Source organism: Oncorhynchus gorbuscha, linkage group LG11 (assembly GCF_021184085.1).
Source record: "Oncorhynchus gorbuscha isolate QuinsamMale2020 ecotype Even-year linkage group LG11, OgorEven_v1.0, whole genome shotgun sequence".
Lineage (NCBI taxonomy): Eukaryota > Metazoa > Chordata > Actinopteri > Salmoniformes > Salmonidae > Oncorhynchus > Oncorhynchus gorbuscha.
In genome coordinates, this window is record NC_060183.1 from 65,411,169 (window position 1) to 65,432,631 (window position 21,463).

A 21,463-nucleotide genomic window follows, 5' to 3' on the forward strand; every position below is an offset into this window, starting at 1 on the left:
AGGCACACTTGTTAATTGAAATGCATTCCAGGTGACTACCTCACGAAGCTGGTTGATAGAATGCCAAGAGTGTGCAAAGCTATCATCGAGGCAAAGGTTAGCTACTAAATATATTTAGATTTGTTTAACACTCTTTTTGGTTACTACATGATTCCATATGTGTTATTTCATAGTTTTGATGTCTTCACCACTATTCTACAATGCAGAAAATATTAAAAATAAAGAAAAAAAACTTGAATAAGTAGGTGTGTCCAAACTTTGGACTGGAAACTGTATATAATAGGATATATAATCACATATTATATATGTTTATTTCTGTAGCAACTCATAAAAAAAGAAGTTCATCATCTTCCTATATTGGCAACCGAAAACAAAAGCTGACAGTCTGGCGCTACCATTGGTTATAGCACCAAAATGAAGCATGCAGATTTCATCACACTTATTAATTCATCTGTAAAGGTAAGAAAAAGGAATAGAAAAATATACCAAATATAGATGTTGAAATGTCTGGTGGGGGTGAGCCGAACAGCAGCTATCGGATCATTCAGAAGGACTTAAACACCCAATTTTAAGACCAACTGTGTTTGAGTAGCATCTTCACATTCAGAAGAGAGAGAGAGAGTGAGAGAGGGAATGAAGGAGAAGGGGAGAGAAATAGAGGAGAGAGAGAGGGAGAGAGGGAATGAAGGAGAAGGGGAGAGAAATAGAGGAGAGAGAGAGGGAGAGAGGGAATGAAGGAGAAGGGGAGAGAAATAGAGGAGAGAGAGAGGAGAAGGGGAGAGAAATAGAGAGAGAGGGAATGAAGGAGAAGGGGAGAGAAATAGAGGAGAGAGAGGGAGAGAGGGAATGAAGGAGAAGGGGAGAGAAATAGAGGAGAGAGAGAGGGAGAGAGGGAATGAAGGAGAAGGGGAGAGAAATAGAGGAGAGAGAGAGGGAGAGAGGGAATGAAGGAGAGAGGGAGAATGAAAAAGGGGAGACAAATAGAGGAGAGAGAGAGAGAGAGGGAGAGATGGAATGAAGGAGAAGGGGAGAAAAATAGAGGAGAGAGAGAGAGAGAGGGAGAGAGGGAATGAAGGAGAAGGGGAGAAAAATAGAGGAGAGAGAGATGCTTGAAAGCGAAGTGGGAGGTCACAGTCTCGATGCAGCATGCTTCATTGACATTAATTTACAAACAGGAGTTTTAAGAGTAACATTCTTACTTAAGAGTTTTAAGAAAAAGTAATATTCTAATCTGTGAGGTCACGTGACCGACACCAGTCCAGTGTATAGTATAATGTTGTGTTAAACAACACAACTCTCTCTCTCCTTGTACTACAGGGGCTATGAGACCAACCATGGCTGGTGGGAGGAGCTATAGGAGGACAGGCTCATTGCAATGGCTGGAATGGAGTTTTGGAATGGAGTCAAACATGTGGTTGCCATGTGGTTACCATGTTTGACCATTCATTCCATTCAAGCCATTACAATGAGCCAGTCCTATAGCTCCAAATGCAGAGGGACATACAACCAACATACAACATTGATTCAACGTTGATTCAACATGAATGATGAAGCACTAAAGCAAACCTCGACCCAACCAGGTCTGTCCAGAAAACCTGGATAAACTAAAGGTTTAGAAGAAATAAAATAGCATTCTAACTATTTAATCTGTTGATGGTGCTACTCACAGTATAGCTGCAGTCTCTCCCCCTATGCCCTATAATACACGTATATAGCTGCAGTCTTTCAAATATAACTATATCTCATGTATACTTTATAGAGGAAAAAAATAAATATGCATACATCTATATTAAATATCATTAATATAGTCTCACATATAGTTCATTATTTAGGGTTTATAATACATTACGTGATGTATTTATACAGTATATGTATTCCTTTACAAATCCACAGTATTATAAGTTGTGCCTTTTATGGCAGGAAGAAGGGGGCTGAAGGACAAAGTAGAGGTGTGTTCCTTACTTAAGGCGTTTCATGTACCAATGACTTTCACAAAGTGCACTATGTAGGGGACATGGGGGTAGGGGATAGTGGGGCACTTTGGAACACACTCAGGGACTTAAAAATAAAGATCAGTTTGGACAAAAAATATTTCAAAGCTCCTATTTGGTTTTTAAAAGAATGAGATAAGATCTAAATAAACCATTGTTTTTGTTATTGTTTCGTACAAGGTCCACATAACCTGTTCCTAGCAGAGAGAAGAAGAGAGGAGGTCAGGAAAGGAGAGGAAAACAGAGAAGAGAAAAGAGGAGAGGAACAGAGAACAGAGAAGAAGAGAAGAGGAGAGTAAAGAGGTTTTCGGTGACTATCTGACAGACAATGTGTTGATTATATAGTGGTTTGACCCAAGCTTTAGGGAAGAGAGTCTGAAATTGTCCCAGCAACTGCATACATCCAATGGAAACATCCAAGTCGATTGATTGACGGAGAGTTCAGTTCATGTCTACAGCTTGTCCCGGCTTCTCCTCTGCAGGGCCCATCTGGTGTTTAGCTCTGTCCATTGATTCGCTGTCTCTTTCCTGGTCTGCTGTCTGTCAAACTGAAGACCCGCCTCCTCGCTTGGCCCCTGGCAGTGGTCTCCTCACCATGTAGTGTCCATATAAGGAAGTGTCCTCTACAAGCACCAGCAAACACACACACACACACACACACACACACACACACACACACACACACACACACACACACACACACACACACACACACACACACACACACACACACACACACACACACACACACACACACACACACACACACACACACACACACACACACACACACACACTCTTTCTCTCTGCCTCTAGCAGTTGCTGCTGTTCCTGAACTCTCCATTCTCAGTGATCTGGAGCTTGGTGGGGTTGGTGGGGGAGATGCCGTTACGGGTCTGCATGCTGTAGCGCTCCTTCAGCTGGGTCAGGGCACTCATCAGACGGGCGTTGGCCGTGTCCAGGGACGCTATACGTTTCTCCTGCAGAGAGAGATAGAGAGAAACACTGGATTAGAGAGGTGGAGACGGAGGAAAGTGGTAGACAGCAACGAGAGAGATACCAAATATAGACCTGTGCAAAGATAGGTGGTGAAGTACACAGACAACTAGACAAGCAGACACATTCATGTAAACATTTTATTGTAGTTTCCTGCTCCTGTTAGTGTCTGTGTGCGGGGTTAACTGAATCATCTATAGTCCTGTCGCATTCATTCACCAGAGGTCTAATTCACTATTCACCTCTCTCTCTTCTCTCTCTCTCTCTCTCCATAATGAGCTTTCCACATTCATGCTCCCTGTCTGTTGACTCAGGGACAGGCTCACTGCCTTACCACCGCCAGTTTGTTTCCACACTCAACTCCCATTACTTTACTGTGAGGATGAGCTGTGAGTGTGTGTGTGCATCGCTGTCTGTGAGTTGACATTGAGGAGTCTTTTAACACTAGATCTATTCAACTTTGTTTAACTCACATAACTCACACGTTTGTGTGTATGCAACATGTCTGGATCAGAAAAGGCTACAACACAGAGCAGGAGATAGAATTTACAGTTCAAATGAGTCACCTTGTCTCAACACGCTTGTCGACAGACAGGCTAGAAGAAAAATGTAAATGTAGGTATTAGTTAGTCTGTAAGACTAAAGCAGAGAGTCGTGCTGCGCTCAGCCATCCGAGCCTAGTCACTCTGCCACAGAGATCTGACAGCTTGAATTAAACACTTCTATGTATTTCCAAGTTCTGTCAGCCTTCACGTCCTGTATCAGACGACACACTCCCACACACGCAGAGGCACGGATGTACACACATAACAATACATCCCAATATATTGGGCACAGTTGACTAGGAGCTACATGGGCTTCTGGGTATTCTTCAAGCGTCTCTCTATATGAGGTTTAAACATTGCAAACAGGAAGCGCGTGTGTGCGCTCAACTCATTGTAAAATGTTTATAATGACCTGCAGTACTGTTTCATGACACTAGGGACCGCCCTGCTCTCTCTATTTATTTGATTTGATTTGTTTAATTTAACCTTTATTTAACTAGGCAAGATAGTTAAGAACACATTCTTATTTACAATGACGGCCTACCCCGGACGACACTGGGCCAATTGTGCATCGCTCTTTGGGACTCCCAATCATGGCCTGATGTAATACAGCCTGGATTCAAACCAGGAACTGCAGTGACACCTCTTGTACTGAGATGCAGTACCTTAGACCACTACGCCACTCGGGGGCCCTATGGGGCTTTAAACAGTCAACAAATTGACTGTATGGAGTTGTATATGTGACTGACTCTCACCTGTGCATCAATGATCTTCTGTTTGGAGTCAACCACAGCCTGCATGTCATTGTGATCTTTTTTTAGCTCCTCTTCCACCGACATTAACCTGGACACACACACACGCACACGCACACACACACACACACACACACACACACACACACACACACACACACACACACACACACACACACACACACACACACACACACACACACACACACACACACACACACACACACACACACACACACACAGTTAAAGGGACATTAGCAACACAAAGCACAACATACACCCAGCGTATGAAATAAGGTATAGTATGTGGATACAGAACAGAATCATATGTACTGTGTGTTACTCTGGCTCACACTAGTCTGGCAGGACCTTCCAGCTGTATAGCGGACTACAGACTGGAACTCAGGCATTTTGGGCCTGCTGGTCTGGTAGTACTTTAGATCTGTATGTAGAGTATAATATGTTTCATATAGTTATTAGAATGAGGGTCTCTTGGGCCTGCTGGTCTGTTAGTACTTTAGATCTGTATGTAGAGTATAATATGTTTCATATAGTTATTAGAATGAGGGTATCTTGGGCCTGCTGGTCTGTTAGTACTTTAGATCTGTATGTAGAGTATAATATGTTTCATATAGTTATTAGAATGAGGGTCTCTTGGGACTGCTGGTCTGTTAGTACTTTAGATCTGTATGTAGAGTATAATATGTTTCATATAGTTATTAGAATGAGGGTCTCTTGGGACTGCTGGTCTGGTAGTACTTTAGATCTGTATGTAGAGTATAATATGTTTCATATAGTTATTAGAATGAGGGTATCTTGGGCCTGCTGGTCTGTTAGTACTTTAGATCTGTATGTAGAGTATAATATGTTTCATATAGTTATTAGAATGAGGGTCTCTTGGGACTGCTGGTCTGCTATGCATTTAGGAGGTGTGTGTACAACTTCGAACTGAGTTTGTGAGAGGTGTGTGTAGGGGTGTACAACTTCTAACTGAGTTTGTGAGAGGTGTGTGTAGGGGTGTACAACTTCTAACTGAGTTTGTGAGAGGTGTGTGTAGGGGTGTACAACTTCTAACTGAGTTTGTAAGAGGTGTGTGCATCTACTCTTGTTTGGAAGGCGTTTTAGAAATATGGATAACAGTACATTCACTTGAATTGAGTTTGTGAAATGTGTATGTATTGAGTTTGTGTGTGAGTGTATGAGTTTGTGTGTGTGTGTTTGTTTTAGAAATATGGATAACAGTACATTCACTTGAATTGAGTTTGTGAAATGTGTATGTATTGATTTGTGTGTGAGTGTATGCTTGTGTGTGTGTGTGTGTGTGTGTGTGCGCGTGTGTGTGTGTGTGTGTGTGTGTGTGTGTGTGTGTGTGTGTGTGTGTGTGTGTGTGTGTGTGTGTGTGTGTGTGTGTGTGTGTGTGTGTGTGTGTGTGTGTGTGTGTGTGTGCTTGTGTCTGTGTGTGTGTGCGTGCGCGCATGTGTGCTTGTCTGTGTGTGTGCTTGTGTCTGTGAGTGTGTGTGTGTCGGCTCTAATTGAGTTAGCAGGGTTCAGTGTGACACGGATCTGAAAGGAACATGGAAGCTGTATGTCTTCTGACATCACAGACCAGGAGATAACATCAGGAACACACAGCAGATAACATCGCCCATCCATCTCCCTTTCTCTCTTAGCATAACTCCCTCTCCCCCTCTTTCGCTCTGCGTATGCTTGCTCTCTCTTATCAAATCTTTCTCTCTTTCTGTTTCTCTCTTCATCTCTATCTTACTTTCTCCATCTCTCACTCTCTCTTTCTCTTACTTTCCCCAGTCTCTGTCTGGAAAGGGTCTGATCCCCACACCTTTATGTACCTGCTTATAATACCCTTCATCTGGAGGTCCTTGTCATCCTGCTGTCTTCTCAGGCGTTCCTCAGACTCCTCCAGCCGTGCCTGGTACTCCATTAGCACCTTTTGAGCACCGTCGTCCTGACCCTTCAGACGAGCCTCATACTCCTCCAGCTTCTGGACCGACACACGCAGCTTCTCCTGGAGGACCACAATCTCCTGCTGGTACTGGGGGGGGGTTAAAGGAGACAGATTGCTTTAAAGGAAGAGTCTTCAACAACAATACAGCCACCTCCTGCTGGTACTAGAGAAATGAGAGAGAGAAAGAGAGTGTTTTTATTATCATCATAGTCATCATCATATCATCATCATCATGTGGTCCTTCTGTAGCTCAGTTGGTAGAGCATGGCGCTTGTAACGCCAGGGTAGTGGGTTCGATTCCCGGGACCACCCATACGTAGAATGTATGCACACATGACTGTAAGTCGCTTTGGATAAAAGCGTCTGCTAAATGGCATATATTATCAACACTGCAAAACCGATACTTATGTCAATGGCACCATTTAATTGTCCTGTTGTTGCTAGGTAGAGGTGGTCAGTGAAGAGAGCAGTAACCGGCATTGTTATCATCACAATAATCGCTGTCAATTTTCTCCTCGTCACAGTGGTCCCTAAGGTAGACCTTGACATGTGCATCAACTCATTTCCTCACCATTTTTGCTTCTTATCCTTATTCTTTTTCTGTGCACCTGGTTCCATTTCAAGTTTTAAACAGTAAAATATTGAAGGGAAACTGAAACTTGGGCAGGACAGGATTATAAGTGTGGAAGTGTTAAAGGCTGTAAGTAGACATGAGCCAACCCTCACAGTAAAACTTCCAACTTTTCTAAACCACCAGTATCCCTGAGAGAGATGAGTTTCTTTTCCCTTCCATGTCCCAAATCCCCACCAGCACTCGAATTTGACCCCTAACCTCTAAAACTGGGGACTTAAGTGGAGTACTGTTCCAGAAGAGAGGAGGAGAGGGATTCAACCTCCGCAGCTCAAGCCCTGGACTCCGGGAAAAGCTTGCCTTGACCTCCCTCCGGACCTGTGAGCGGTCCTGAAGAGGAGAGGGTTGGTGCTGTCTGAGAAATTAGGAGTCTAATCAAATCCTGCCTGGCTTCAATAAAACACACATCCGGGCTCCTTCAGCAGCATTCAAGGGAAGCCAGGTAGAAACGCAGCACACCTCATCAGAGAATATGATCAAAAGTTGACTCAACGCTGTCCTTCACAAGAACACTGGACCAAATGTGAAATATGAATAAAACTATGAAAATAAGTGCTGCTCACTGTCAATCCCCAATTTTCTCTTATTTTCTGCTTCATAAAATCATGTAAGCATGATGTGCAGCAGAGGTGTGTGTGACAGCCAATAAGCAGTGGAGGTGTGTGTGTGTGACAGCCAATCAAAGCATTGAGTGCTGACAGCCATTGGGATGAGAAGCAGGTGAAGGAGCAGCAGCAGCAGCGGGAAGCATTCTCCCCGCACACACACATGGACATACACACACACATGGACATACACACACACATGGACATACACACACACATGGACATACACACACACATGGACATACACACACACATGGACATACACACACACATGGACATACACACACACATGGACATGCACACACACATGGACATACACACACACATGGACATACACACACACATGGACATGCACACACACATGGACATACACACACACATTGACATACACACACACATGGACATGCACACACACATGGACATACACACTCACATGGACATACACACACACATGGACATACACACTCACATGGACATACACACTCACATGGACATACACACACACATGGACATACACACACACATGGACATACACACTCACATGGACATACACACTCACATGGACATACACACTCACATGGACATACACACTCACATGGACATACACACACACATGGACATACACACACACATGGACATACACACTCACATGGACATACACACTCACATGGACATACACACACACACATGGACATACACACTCACATGGACATACACACACACACACATGGACATACACACATACATGGACGTACACACACATTCACAATTTGACTGTAAGAGTCTAGGAATACCTGGTTGAAATTCTTTGACCATACAAAATGAGTATCTGTTATTAGAGATGAAGGTTTATTGTGAGTGATTGTAAGTTGTAAGGGGGTAGAGTTAAGGGTAGGAGTGAGGGCTTGACATTGGAAGTTGAGGGGAGTAGAGAAAGTGCTGGTTAAAGTGCCAGGGGGGTACTGTTGAGGGTTAGGTGGAGAGGAGGTGTCTAAAGGGTGGGTGCTGAGAACTGGGGTACTGGGAGGTTAAGGAGGTTACATGGAGTTTGGTTTGTGACGTTACCTTCTCGGCCTGAGTGAGATCCTCTCTGTTTCTGAACTCGGGGTCCATCCCCTCATGGTCTACATACTGAACATTCATATTCAACAGCCAGGCAGCCGTACGGTCCAGTGCATTGGGCTTCACTGGGGAGGGGGCCTAGTGGAACCAACACAACACACACATGAGCTGAGCCGAGAAGGACACACACGTCATATGGTACACACACACCGACATACGGTACATAGTACATACACTACATATCCATAGGATGTGGACATCTGCTCGTCGAACATCTCATTCCAAAATCATGGAGTTGGTCCACCCTTTGCTTCTATAACAGCCTCCACTCTTCTGGGAAGGCTTTCCACTAGATGTTGGAACATTGCTGCGGGGACTTGCTTCCATTCAGCCACAAGAGCATTAGTGAGGTTGGGCACTGATGTTGGGGCGATTAGGCCTGGCTCACAGTCGCCGTTCCAATTCATCCCAAAAGGGGTTTGATGGGGTTGAGGTCAGGGCTCTGTGCAGGCCAATCAAGTTCTTCCACACCGATCTCGACAAACCATTTCTGTATGGATCTCGCTTTATGCACAGGGGCATAGTCATGCTAAAACAGGAAAGGGCCTTCCCCAAACTGTGGCCACAAAGTTGGAAGAACAGAATCGTCTAGAATGTCATTGTATGCTGTAGGGTTAAGATTTCTTTTCACTGGAACTAAGGGGCCCGAACCATGAAAAACAACCCTAAACCATTATTCCTCCTCTACCTAACTTTACAGTTGGCACTATGCATTGGGGCAGGTAGTGTTCTACTGGCATCTGACAAACCCAGATATGTCCGTGGGACTGCCAGAAGGCGAAGTGTGATCCATCACTCCAGAGAACGCGTTTCCACTGCTTTGGAGTCCAATGGTGGCGAGCATTACACCACTCCAGGCGGCACTTGGCATTGAGCATGGAAACCCATTTCATGAAGCTCCCGACGAACAGTTCTTGTGCTGACATTGCTTATAGAGGCAATTTGGAACTCGGTAGTGAGTGTTGCAACCGAGGACAGACGATTTATACGCACTTCAGCACTCAGCGGTCCCATTCTGTGAGCTTGTGTGGCCTAACAATTCGTGGCTGAGCCGTTGTTGCTCCTAGACGTTTACACTTCACAATAACAGCACTTAAAATTTCTTAGCAGGGTAGACATTTTATGAACTGACTTGTTAGATAGGTGGCATCCTATGGTGCCACGATGAAAGCCACTGAGCTCTTCAGTAAGGCCATTCTACTGCCAAAGTTTGTCTATGGAGATTGCATGGCAGTGTTTTCGATTTTATACACTTATCAGTAATTGGTTTGGCTAAAATAGCCGATACCACTAATTTGAAGGAGTGTCCACATACCTTTGTATTTATAGTGTACATCCACACATACAGAGTATGTACACACAGGAATAAGATTGAAATGCACATGGAATGTATAGAACACTAAAGCAGAGTGGCGTGTTTGTGTATATGTGTGTGTGTGTGTGTGTGTGTGTGTGTGTGTGTGTGTGTGTGTGTGTGTGTGTGTGTGTGTGTGTGTGTGTGTGTGTGTGTGTGTGTGTGTGTGTGTGTGTGTGTGTGTGTGTGTGTGTGTGTGTTGGCTGGTGCTTGTAGAGGACACTTGCTTGTGAGTGCTTGTGAGAGTGTGTGTGTGACAGGGTTTCTGTTAGCAGGCAATTGTTTTTTGGCTAATAAAAGTAAATGAAAAGCCTTTTGGCCGATGAAAAAAAATGAAAAGCCGATAAAACTGTTGCTGGACAAAATGAATGTATAAAAAAATCTCATTGCAAAATAATGCTTTTTATTCATTGATGGAAATACCAGTCGATGCAAATACATTTGACCGTCATGCTTATCGGTCTGCTGGAGTAAAACACATGAAGTCCATTCATTGCACAACAATTCTACATGCAAATGAACGTTAACAGTTTTGGTGCACGATTAAAAGAGCTACTACTTTTCATTTCTCAACTGGTAATTGAAGAGCGCCTCCCATTCACCATCAAGTCCAGGCAACAGGATATCCGTGCATCACCCACCACTTTACAATGTGAGCTGGAGGAAGTATGCATTTTGAAAACATACTTCATTGTTTGAAACTTGAATGTTTTATTTCATATTGTTGGACATGTCTTACCGTGCTTCAATGTAGCCTATAGGCAAAATCCGACCATGGAAACGTGGAGGCAATTCTTTTATAAAACTTCATAGGCAGCATGAGTTTCATGTTTCTACCATTCATATGCACATTTTCGTGGAACAGTTTCATTTTAATAACAAAGTTTTCATTTCTCAAAATCGTTGATCTGAATTAAAATGCAAAAAATTTTATAGTTAAAAGTTAACTAATGCGAGATCACCAGCTTCTGCCATATGGACACATTGATACACCGTGATCCATTGGCGGCTAAAGAAATGAGCGCATGGAACTCATTGTCCATAGGTCAATGCAGCAGTAGACCTATAACTTCCACTGCTCTTTCACACTGAGGATTGGTGATTATCCATGGGGAGATTGTTGGAAAGTTTTTTTCAAATAGCATATATATTAGCAATGGATGTTAGAAAACACTTTCCTACATTTCTGCACAGCAGCCCAGGTATTGGGCTCACGCGCTCCCTCAACATTATCAGGACAGAGAATCCAGACACATGCTCATTTCTCACCTGGAGCATTCCAAACAAAAGACTATGAAAATAATTGACAAATATCATAAGTGAACAAAAATGTTCCCAGGTGAGCTGTTTAGAATTTTGCCAAATGATTGAAAATGACGTTTTATTGGCTGCTTCATTACACGAGTTGCGTGTTCTGCATTACCATAATCTACATGTGACTTCTGTTCTTCTGATCACTGTGGGTGGAAGCCCTAATGGGCTATGCAGCCAATGCATATGGTTCAGGTACATTTCTCAAATGGCCGGTAAATTAAAATCTTGTCCGTCAACACATTTTCCTAACAGAAATCCTGGTGTGAGTGTGTGTGTGTGTGTGTGTGTGTGTGTGTGTGTGTGTGTGTGTGTGTGTGTGTGTGTGTGTGTGTGTGTGTGTGTGTGTGTGTGTGTGTGTGTGTGTGTGTGTGTGTGTGTGTGTGTGTGTGTGTGTGTCATTAGATGTGTCAGTTATGGTGACTGACAGTTGGTGAGAACACCGTGGGATCCAAAACAGTCCGCAACTGAAACCTTTGAAAATGACTGGATATCTGTATTTGAATCTAAAATATGGTGAACTGAATTAATTCAAATATATTAGCTAAAATGTTGCTCTGTCATTTGATTGTCAAATACCAAGGTCAAGACAGGCAAGAGATTTCAACTGAATATATGATGTTCGTCAGTCTAGTCAGTCAGTTAGTAACATGTTAATGTGATGTTAGTTGAGGTTGTACAATATCATCATTTCTACACTGGATTGAGACAGGATCATTTCATAAACTATACTTAGTCAGTTTTGATTACAGCTGTGTTACACGGATTACAATTATAGTTGCAATCTCCTCAGTATAGCATTGCTCTATTAAAAATACATGCATCAGCAGACAGAGCTGAAAACCAGTTAGTGCAGCCTGACAGCGACTCAATCAAGCATTGATTTTCTTCTCAATGTCTCTCTCTAATCCACCTGTTATATATATGTAATGGCATTCAAAGAGGAAGAAAGACGACATTAAAACAAATCCCTGAGAGGGCTGTCATGACGTGGCCCTTTCTGGGTGTAGATCATGGCCTCCCCCTCTCTTTCTCTCACTCTCTCTCTCCTAAACCCAGGTTTTAGTGCACCAGGTCGTAAATACCACAGAGACTCTCCCTGACCATGCTATTGAGAGAGAGTTTCACAGTAAGTCAAAGGGAATCTCCGGGCCAATTCTACTACGTCCCAGAATTTGAGAATGGAACAATACTCCGATTTTGGAGAATGTGTAAATGGTCGGTGGAGAAGCCAGCTACGACCCGGTCCGTTTTGGTTCATGTTTGTGACCTCATGAAAGACAATACAGCCACATTACCCTAACTCGGTTTATACAGGTGCCTCAGTTATGAGGTTTGCATCTAATTATTGTATAAAATGAATGAGTAAAGACTAAATAATTTGTGAAATTATGTAATGTGAGGTTAACCTTAAATTTAAGAGGTTTAAAAATGTAAGTATTCCCTGTAAAGTTTAACTAGTCAGCGGCCACGCCCCCGTGAGCATAGAAATGATCTGGCGTCATGGAACCGCCTTTTCTATTGTTACGAATAAAACCCACTCCTGAGGAAATTCACATCAGACCACGCAAACACCAGTGTAAGCTAAGGTTGCAATGGTTGTTGAATTCCTAACCATACCACGTGGAGCATTGGCTACACGGCTGGAAATGGTTCAGCTCTGAGACTATCGATCCCTACAGAATAAGAACAAATCTTAGATACTAATTACTAAATTATGTAAACCTAGAATGCAAATACCGACAACCGGCAAACCATGGATTCGAAGAACAATGGATGCCTGACGTATCCATTACAACAGACAATATCAGGAGCCGCTGATAAAGCTACCACCATGAAAGACATTGTGTCACGCCTGCTCCTGCTCTTTCTTCCTCTGGCACACAAGGGCGCCAGACTCCACAACATTACGCATTCAAGCCACCTTCAGTACGCACACCTGCCTTTCCCTGTCACGCGCATCAGCGCTCATTGGACTCACGTGGACTCAATTACTTGCGGCATTTACTTCCCTATATCTGTCTGTTTCCTAGCTCTATTCCCTGCTTCGGGATTGTTTGTCATATGTCCTTGTTTACCCATGTGCTGACGCTGTTCCTGGATAAATGTTTGACTCCCCGTACCTGCTTCTCATCTCCGGAGTCAGGTCCTTGCACATTGTGACTTCTGGGGAAGTAGCCAGAGACTCTCTGATGAACTGACTCTCCAGCAGACGAATTCCAACAGAGAAGACAACAACGACACCTGGGCGTAAATATATTTATTGCAATTATTTCCGAATGAACGGCCATTCATGTGCAAAGGATTAGCATTTCAATGACTATAATTATCCAGTGTGTGTAGTGATCCATTTTGTCTTTTCCACTCCTTTATCAGTCCACACCCCCTTCCCTTTGTCCACCAAGCCGTCATATCGGATTAGCCAGGGAATCTTCCCTATCATTGTTAGTAAACAATATCTACTGTTTGTTTGTTTATGCATTTTTTGTGATTATTTAGATAGTAAATAAATGTTTAAGCCAATTGGTGTATGGATGATTCATGGTTTAGGCTGGGTTCCTGCAGATAAACAAGAATTCTACCACGTTTGAAATGAGACGGACGTAAGGTAAATAATAATTCATTAATAGAAGACTAATACATCTGATATTAAAATATCTGAAGAGTTATATTCAGAAAATTCTAACTTTGTAATCTGAAGATTTTCAGTGGTGCCCCAACATCCTAGTTAATTAAATGTAGATGATTAGTTTAATCACGTAATAATAATTACAGAGAAATTATTTGATAAAATAATGGTCATCACATTTAATGATTATTTTTCATTTGTACCTTTATTTTACTAGGCAAGTCAGTTAAGAACAAATTCTTACTTTCAATGACAGCCTAGGAACAGTGGGTTAACTGCCTGTTCAGGGGCAGAAAGACAGATTTGTACCTTGTCAGCTCGTGGATTCAAACTTGCAACCTTTCAGTTACTAGTCCAACGCTCTAACCACTAGGCTACCCTGCCGCCAGAGATAGCCCGTGTGAGATAGCCAGAGACACGACAGGGTGGAGGATGACGCAGACAACATGGGCCTACACTACATCCTCAACCCAAAGACATATGCAAGGATATTGTTTCTGGACTTTAGTTCTGCATTCAATACCATCATCGCAGAACTGCTACAAGACAAACTCTCCCAGCTGAACCTGTCCAGCTCCATCTGTCAAGCTGGGAAAATACCTTTCGGACTCTTTATCCCTCAGCACCAGAGCGCTGCAAGGATGCATGCTCTCACCTCTACTCACTCACTCTACACCAATGACAGCACCTCCAATATCGCATCTGTCAAACTACTCAAGTTTGCAGATGACGCCACTCTGGTCTGTCTCATCACCAACGGCGATGAGTCAATGAACCGTGGAGAGATTGACCGTGGAGAGATCGACCGGCTGGTGGCCTGGTGCAGTCGCAATAACCTGGAACTCAACCCAGACAAAACCATGGAGATGGTGGTTGACTTCAGAATACTCCTCCCACCATCTCTCCCCCTGGAGATTAATGGCTCAACTGTTAGCACGGCTGAATCCTTCAAATTCCTGTGGACCATCATCTCCCACAACCTCAAGTTGGAGGACAATATCACAGAGGTCACCATTTTTAAAATTTTATTTCACCTTTATTTAACCAGGTAGGCTAGTTGAGAAGTTCTCATTGCAACTGCGAACTGGCAAGGAGGCACACCAGCGGATGGACTACTTTTGGCAGGTGAAAAAACTCAACATCTCCCAGTTAATCCTGATCTGGTTTTACGCATTAATCGTTGAGTCCATCGAGGTCCTGCAAGACTTCAGGGCAAGGAAGCGTGCAGGAAAGATCATCCCGACCCCTCCCACCCGGTCACCCCCACATCCTCTGGCAGGTGTTTCAGGTCACTCATGACCTCCCGCCACCTGAACAGTTTCTTCCCCCGTGCTGTGGCCCTCACCAACCACAGAGACTAAAGGACTAAGCTATGACCCTCACCAACCACAGAGACTAAAGGACTATGCTGTGGCCCTCACCAACCACAGAGACTAAAGGACTATGCTGTGGCCCTCACCAACCACAGAGACTAAAGGACTATGCTGTGGCCCTCACCAACCACAGAGACTAAAGGACTATGCTGTGGCCCTCACCAACCACAGAGACTAAAGGACTATGCTGTGGCGCTCACCAACCACAGAGACTAAAGGACTATGCTATGACCCTCACCAACCACAGAGACTAAAGGACTATGCTGTGGCCCTCACCAACCACAGAGACTAAAGGACTATGCTGTGGCCCTCACCAACCACAGAGACTAAAGGACTATGCTGTGGCCCTCACCAACCACAGAGACTAAAGGACTATGCTGTGGCCCTCACCAACCACAGAGATTAAAGGACTATGCTATGACCCTCACCAACCACAGAGACTAAAGGACTATGCTGTGGCCCTCACCAACCACAGAGACTAAAGGACTATGCTGTGGCACTCACCAACCACCACCCACTATATTTCAACCGTATACCCACTGGATATCAACCGTATACCCACTGCATATCAACCGTATACCCACTGCATATCAACTGTATACCCACTGGATATCAACCATATACCCACTGGATATCAACCGTATACCCACTGTATTTCCACCGTATACCCACTGTATATCAACCGTATACCCACTGGATATCAACCGTATACCCACTGTACATCAACCATATACCCACTGTATATCAACCGTATACCCACTGGGTATCAACCGTATACCCACTGGATATCAACCGTATACCCACTGTATTTCAACCGTATACCCACTGTATTTCAACCGTATACCCACTGTATATCAACCGTATACCCACTGTATATCAACCGTATACCCACTGGATATCAACCGTATATCCACTGTATTTCAACCGTATACCCACTGTATATCAACCGTATACCCACTGGATATCAACCGTATACCCACTGGATATCAACCGTATACCCACTGTATTTCAACCGTATACCCACTGTATATCAACCGTATACCCACTGTATATCAACCGTATACCCACTGTATTTCAACCGTATACCCACTGTATATCAACCGTATACCCACTGTATATCAACCGTATACCCACTGGATATCAACCGTATACCCACTGTATTTCAACCGTATACCCACTGGATATCAACCGTATACCCACTGTATTTCAACCGTATACCCACTGTATATCAACCGTATACCCACTGTATATCAACCGTATACCCACTGTATATCAACTGTATACCCACTGGATATCAACCAAATACCCACTGTATATCAACCATATACCCACTGTATTTCAACCGTATATCCACTGGATATCAACCGTATACCCACTGTATTTCAACCGTATACCCACTGTATATCAACCGTATACCCACTGGATATCAACCGTATACCCACTGTATTTCAACCGTATACCCACTGGATATCAACCGTATACCCACTGGATATCAACCGTATACCCACTGTATTTCAACCGTATACCCACTGGATATCAACCGTATACCCACTGGATATCAACCGTATACCCACTGGATATCAACCGTATACCCACTGTATTTCAACCGTATATCCACTGTATATCAACCGTATACCCACTGGATATCAACCGGATATCAACCGTACCCACTGTATTTCAACCGTATACCCACTGGATATCAACCGTATACCCACTGGATATCAACCGTATACCCACTGGATATCAACCGTATACCCACTGTATTTCAACCGTATACCCACTGGATATCAACCGTATACCCACTGGATATCAACCGTATACCCACTGTATTTCAACCGTATACCCACTGGATATCAACCGTATACCCACTGGATATCAACCGTATACCCACTGTATTTCAACCGTATACCCACTGTATATTGTATATCTGCTCAATCTCTTATAGCTCTATGTTCACTCTACCTAGTTGTATATAATGTATGTAAACTTATTTTAAACTCTGTTGTCTGTATTCTGTCTCTAAATGTTGTCTATCACTAGCAACACAATATCAACAAGTACAACTCTGAGTATGTAAATGTCATTGGCAATGATTAAAGGTGATTCTGATTCTCAACGCCGTCCATCTGGTTTCCATGACAAATTCATTAACCCTTGGGCTATACCAGTCAGCCAATCACTAAGCTGAGCGATCAATCAGTCCCTAGAGGAGAGCAGGGCATTGTGGGAACTGGGAATGTAAATGTCCTTCCTGTCACTTTGAGGCCAGAGATCACCAGGGGCAACATTCGACCAGCCAGCCTATCAGTGACCTGCTTGTTAAGAGGTCATCTTTAACAGCCCAGAGGACGGTAGCAGAAGCAGTACACTATAACTCCCAACAGCGATACACACAGCCACACATGTACACATCTCAGCAAGATTTGAGTGCATTACTATGAACTGCTGATGATAAGCTAACCATAAACCAGACTTGAGACTTGATAAAATACATGCATGTAACTCTGCATTACATTGCTGTATCTAGCAACCTAATCCTGATTCAACAAAGGCCCACCTTCACAAATAAGCATACTGCTAATAATGACAAAACTCTGAGAAAATCCTCTATCTTGTGTTGTTAGTCCATAACCAGGAAACAATAGGTCTACGCATACAGAAGTTTACCAGTGATCCTGTGCTATTAGACTTCCACCTCTAACTATGCAGAGACACATGGGATTACTATTAATACACACTGGCTGCTCCAATGACTGTCATTGATTAGATAGAATAACAGGAGAGCTCAGACACAACCCACACACATATACAGGCATTGTTAGCATGCGATCAAGTGGTATTAGTGGAAGCTTTCCACAACAGAGTATTATTTGTTTATTTAAAGCTTTATTTAGCCTGAAAATTAACTGAGAAACTAATTATATTGTTTTACAACGATACAGTATGAGATGAACCTCTCAGACAGTCGAAGCCCTGCAGCCCTCACTAAAGCTACCATCATGGCTGTCAGCAAATAACCTCGCTATCCCATGCATACACACTCCTTTGCACTAGTGTTGAGTGTGTTTGTGTGTGTGTTTTAACTTGGAGTGTGTCTGTACTACTGTCTGAGTGCCCTACCTGTTTGTGCTGGGCTCTCTGCTTGCTCTCTGGGCTGTCTCCTTTTGATGATGACGACTGTTGCCGTAGCCGCGCCCCGTTGCCGGGCCAGTCGGGGGATGACATCATGCTGCTGCTGGAGGGGCGCGGGTAGGGCCCGCTGTTGAGCAGGTTTGGCGGCGTGCGGCCCCTGGTGACGGTGGTCTGTGGAGGGGGCTGGTCTATCCTGCGCTGGGGGCCGGCGCTATTCTGTCTGGGCACGGTGGGCTGGTGCTGGGCCTCTGTGAGTGACAGCTGCCTCGCGTGCCTATGAACTCCCCCGAACGACGGGCATACTCCTCCACGCTGCTCCCCCCACCTCCTACTCCGTGGTTCAGGAAGGAGTTGTGTATCCCCCCTCCTCCTCCTGGCCCATCCTCATTGTTGCTATGGGAACTGTGGGAGCTGTGGCCCTCAGAACCCGAGTCGACCAGGCCCCGCGGCGACAAGGGCAGCCCTGCCGCCATCTGGTAGACAGGGTTCTGGAAGGACAGGGGGGCTAGAAGCTGAGCAGGTCTGCCTGGGGCGCTCTCCGATCCGGGGGTGGTGGGGGTCTGGACGGGCCTTCTCAGAGTAGGACCTCCAGTGATGTTCCCCTGGGGGGTTCGGGCCGACCACACTCCCCCGGGAACGATGCCCTCTCCCAGGCCGTCTGTCGGGCCAGGGCCTGGGCCCCTCTCTAAGCTGTGGGGGTCCTGGAGGTCCACCATGGACAGGCTCTTGCTGCCGTTGGCTATGCCCAGGTCGGGCTCATTGGATTCAGAGTAGCTAGAGCTGCGGGCCGGGGTGGGCTGGATCCCAGCGTTCCTGGTGACAAAGAAGAGTTCCTTGTTCTCCGGGGTGGGGGAGGGTAACCGGGTAAAGTCCACCAACCTGAGAGAGAGAGAGAGAGAGAGAGAGAGAGAGGGATTGAGCGACAGAAAGAAAGATAGAGGTAGATGTTGATGTGCTGTATCTATTACTCCTTATAGACATGAAAACATGACAAGTCAAACCCTTCATCCCACACATGAAACTCTTAAGTGCCAAACCCCAATTTTGTTTTATTTAACCTTTTAGCAGGGAGTCCTATTGAGACCAAGGGCTCTTTTTCAAAGGAGCCCTGCACTCATCCTACACAACAGGACACAGGAATAGAAACAGCAGCCCAACAGGACACATGGTATAGAAACAGCAACTCAACAGGACACATGGTATAGAACCACAGCCCAACAGGACACATGGTATAGAAACAGCACCTCAACAGGACACATGGTATAGAACCACAGCCCAACAGGACACTTGGTATAGAAACAGCACCTCAACAGGACACATGGTATAGAACCACAGCCCAACAGGACACTTGGTATAGAAACAGCAACACAACAGGACACATGGTATAGAAACAGCAACTCAACAGGACACATGGTATAGAAACAACAGCCAAACAGGACACATGGTATAGAAACAGCAACTCAACAGGACACATGGTATAGAAACAGCAACTCAACAGGACACATGGTATAGAACTACAGCCCAACAGGACACATAGGATAGAACCACAGCCCAACAGGACACATGGTATAGAACCACAGCAACCCAACAGGACATATGGTATAGAAACAGCAATCCAACAGAACACATGGTATAGAAGCAGCTGCCCAACAGGACACATGGTATAGAAACAACAGCCAAACAGGACGCATGGTATAGAAACAGCAACTCAACGGGACACATGGTATAGAACCACAGCCCAACAGGACACGTGGTATAGAACCACAGCCCAGCAGGACACATGGTATAGAACCACAGCCCAACAGGACCCATGGTATAGAACCCCAGCCCCTCAGGACACATGGTATAGAACCACAGCCCAACAGGACACATGGTATAGAAACAGCAACTCAACAGGACACATGGTATAGAAACAGCAACTCAACAGGACACATGGTATAGAAACAGCAACTCAACAGGACACATGGTATAGAAACAACAGCCAAACAGGACACATGGTATAGAAACAGCAACTCAACAGGACACATGGTATAGAACCACAGCCCAACAGGACACATGGTATAGAATCGCAGCACAACAGGACACATGGTATAGAACCACAGCCCAACAGGACACATGGTATAGAACCACAGCCCAACAGGACACATGGTATAGAAACAGCACCTCAACAGGACACATGGTATAGAACCACAGCCCAACAGGACACATGGTATAGAAACAGCAACTCAACAGGACACATGGTATAGAAACAGCAGCCCAACAGAACACATGGTATAGAAACAGCAGCCCAATGGGACACATGGTATAGAACCACAGCCCAACAGGACACGTGGTATAGAACCACAGCCCAACAGGACACATGGTATAGAACCACAGCCCAACAGGACCCATGGTATAGAACCCCAGCCCAACAGGACACATGGTATAGAACCACAGCCCAACAGGACACATGGTATAGAACCACAACCCAACAGGACACATGGTATAGAACCACAGCCCAACAGGACACATGGTATAGAAACTGCAACTCAACAGGACACTTGGCATAGAAACAGCAACACAACAGGACACAGGAATAGAAACAGCAACTCAACAGGACACATGGTATAGAAACAGCAACTCAACAGGACACATGGTATAGAAACAGCAACTCAACAGGACACATGGTATAGAAACAGCAACACAACAGGACACAGGAATAGAAACAGCAACTCAATAGGACACATGGTATAGAAACAGCAACTCAACAGGACACATGGTATAGAAACAGCAACTCAACAGGACACATGGTATAGAAACAGCAACTCAACAGGACACATGGTATAGAAACAACAGCCAAACAGGACACATGGTATAGAAACAGCAACTCAACAGGACACATGGTATAGAACCACAGCCCAAAAGGACACATGGTATAGAACCACAGCCCAACAGGACACATGGTATAGAAACAGCAACCCAACAGGACACATGGCTTAGAACCACAGCCCAGGAGGAGGAGGATGTGAGTCATATAGCTCGTTAAGTGATCCACACTCATCCTCCCTTCTCTCTTTCAC

General features: G+C 44.6%; 1 protein-coding gene across 1 annotated transcript in view; it reads right to left on the reverse strand.

Moving 5' to 3' along the window:
- Window positions 1-983: 983 nt before the first annotated feature.
- LOC124049137 (disabled homolog 2-interacting protein-like) overlaps window positions 984-21,463 on the reverse strand; it is a 253,523-nt gene continuing 233,043 nt past the window's right edge. Inside the window, 6 exon segments of the mRNA XM_046370502.1 lie at window positions 984-2,971; window positions 4,288-4,375; window positions 6,132-6,334; window positions 8,549-8,683; window positions 18,393-18,677; window positions 18,680-19,283. Coding sequence (XP_046226458.1) covers window positions 2,804-2,971; window positions 4,288-4,375; window positions 6,132-6,334; window positions 8,549-8,683; window positions 18,393-18,677; window positions 18,680-19,283 — 1,483 coding nt within the window. The 3' untranslated portion in view covers window positions 984-2,803.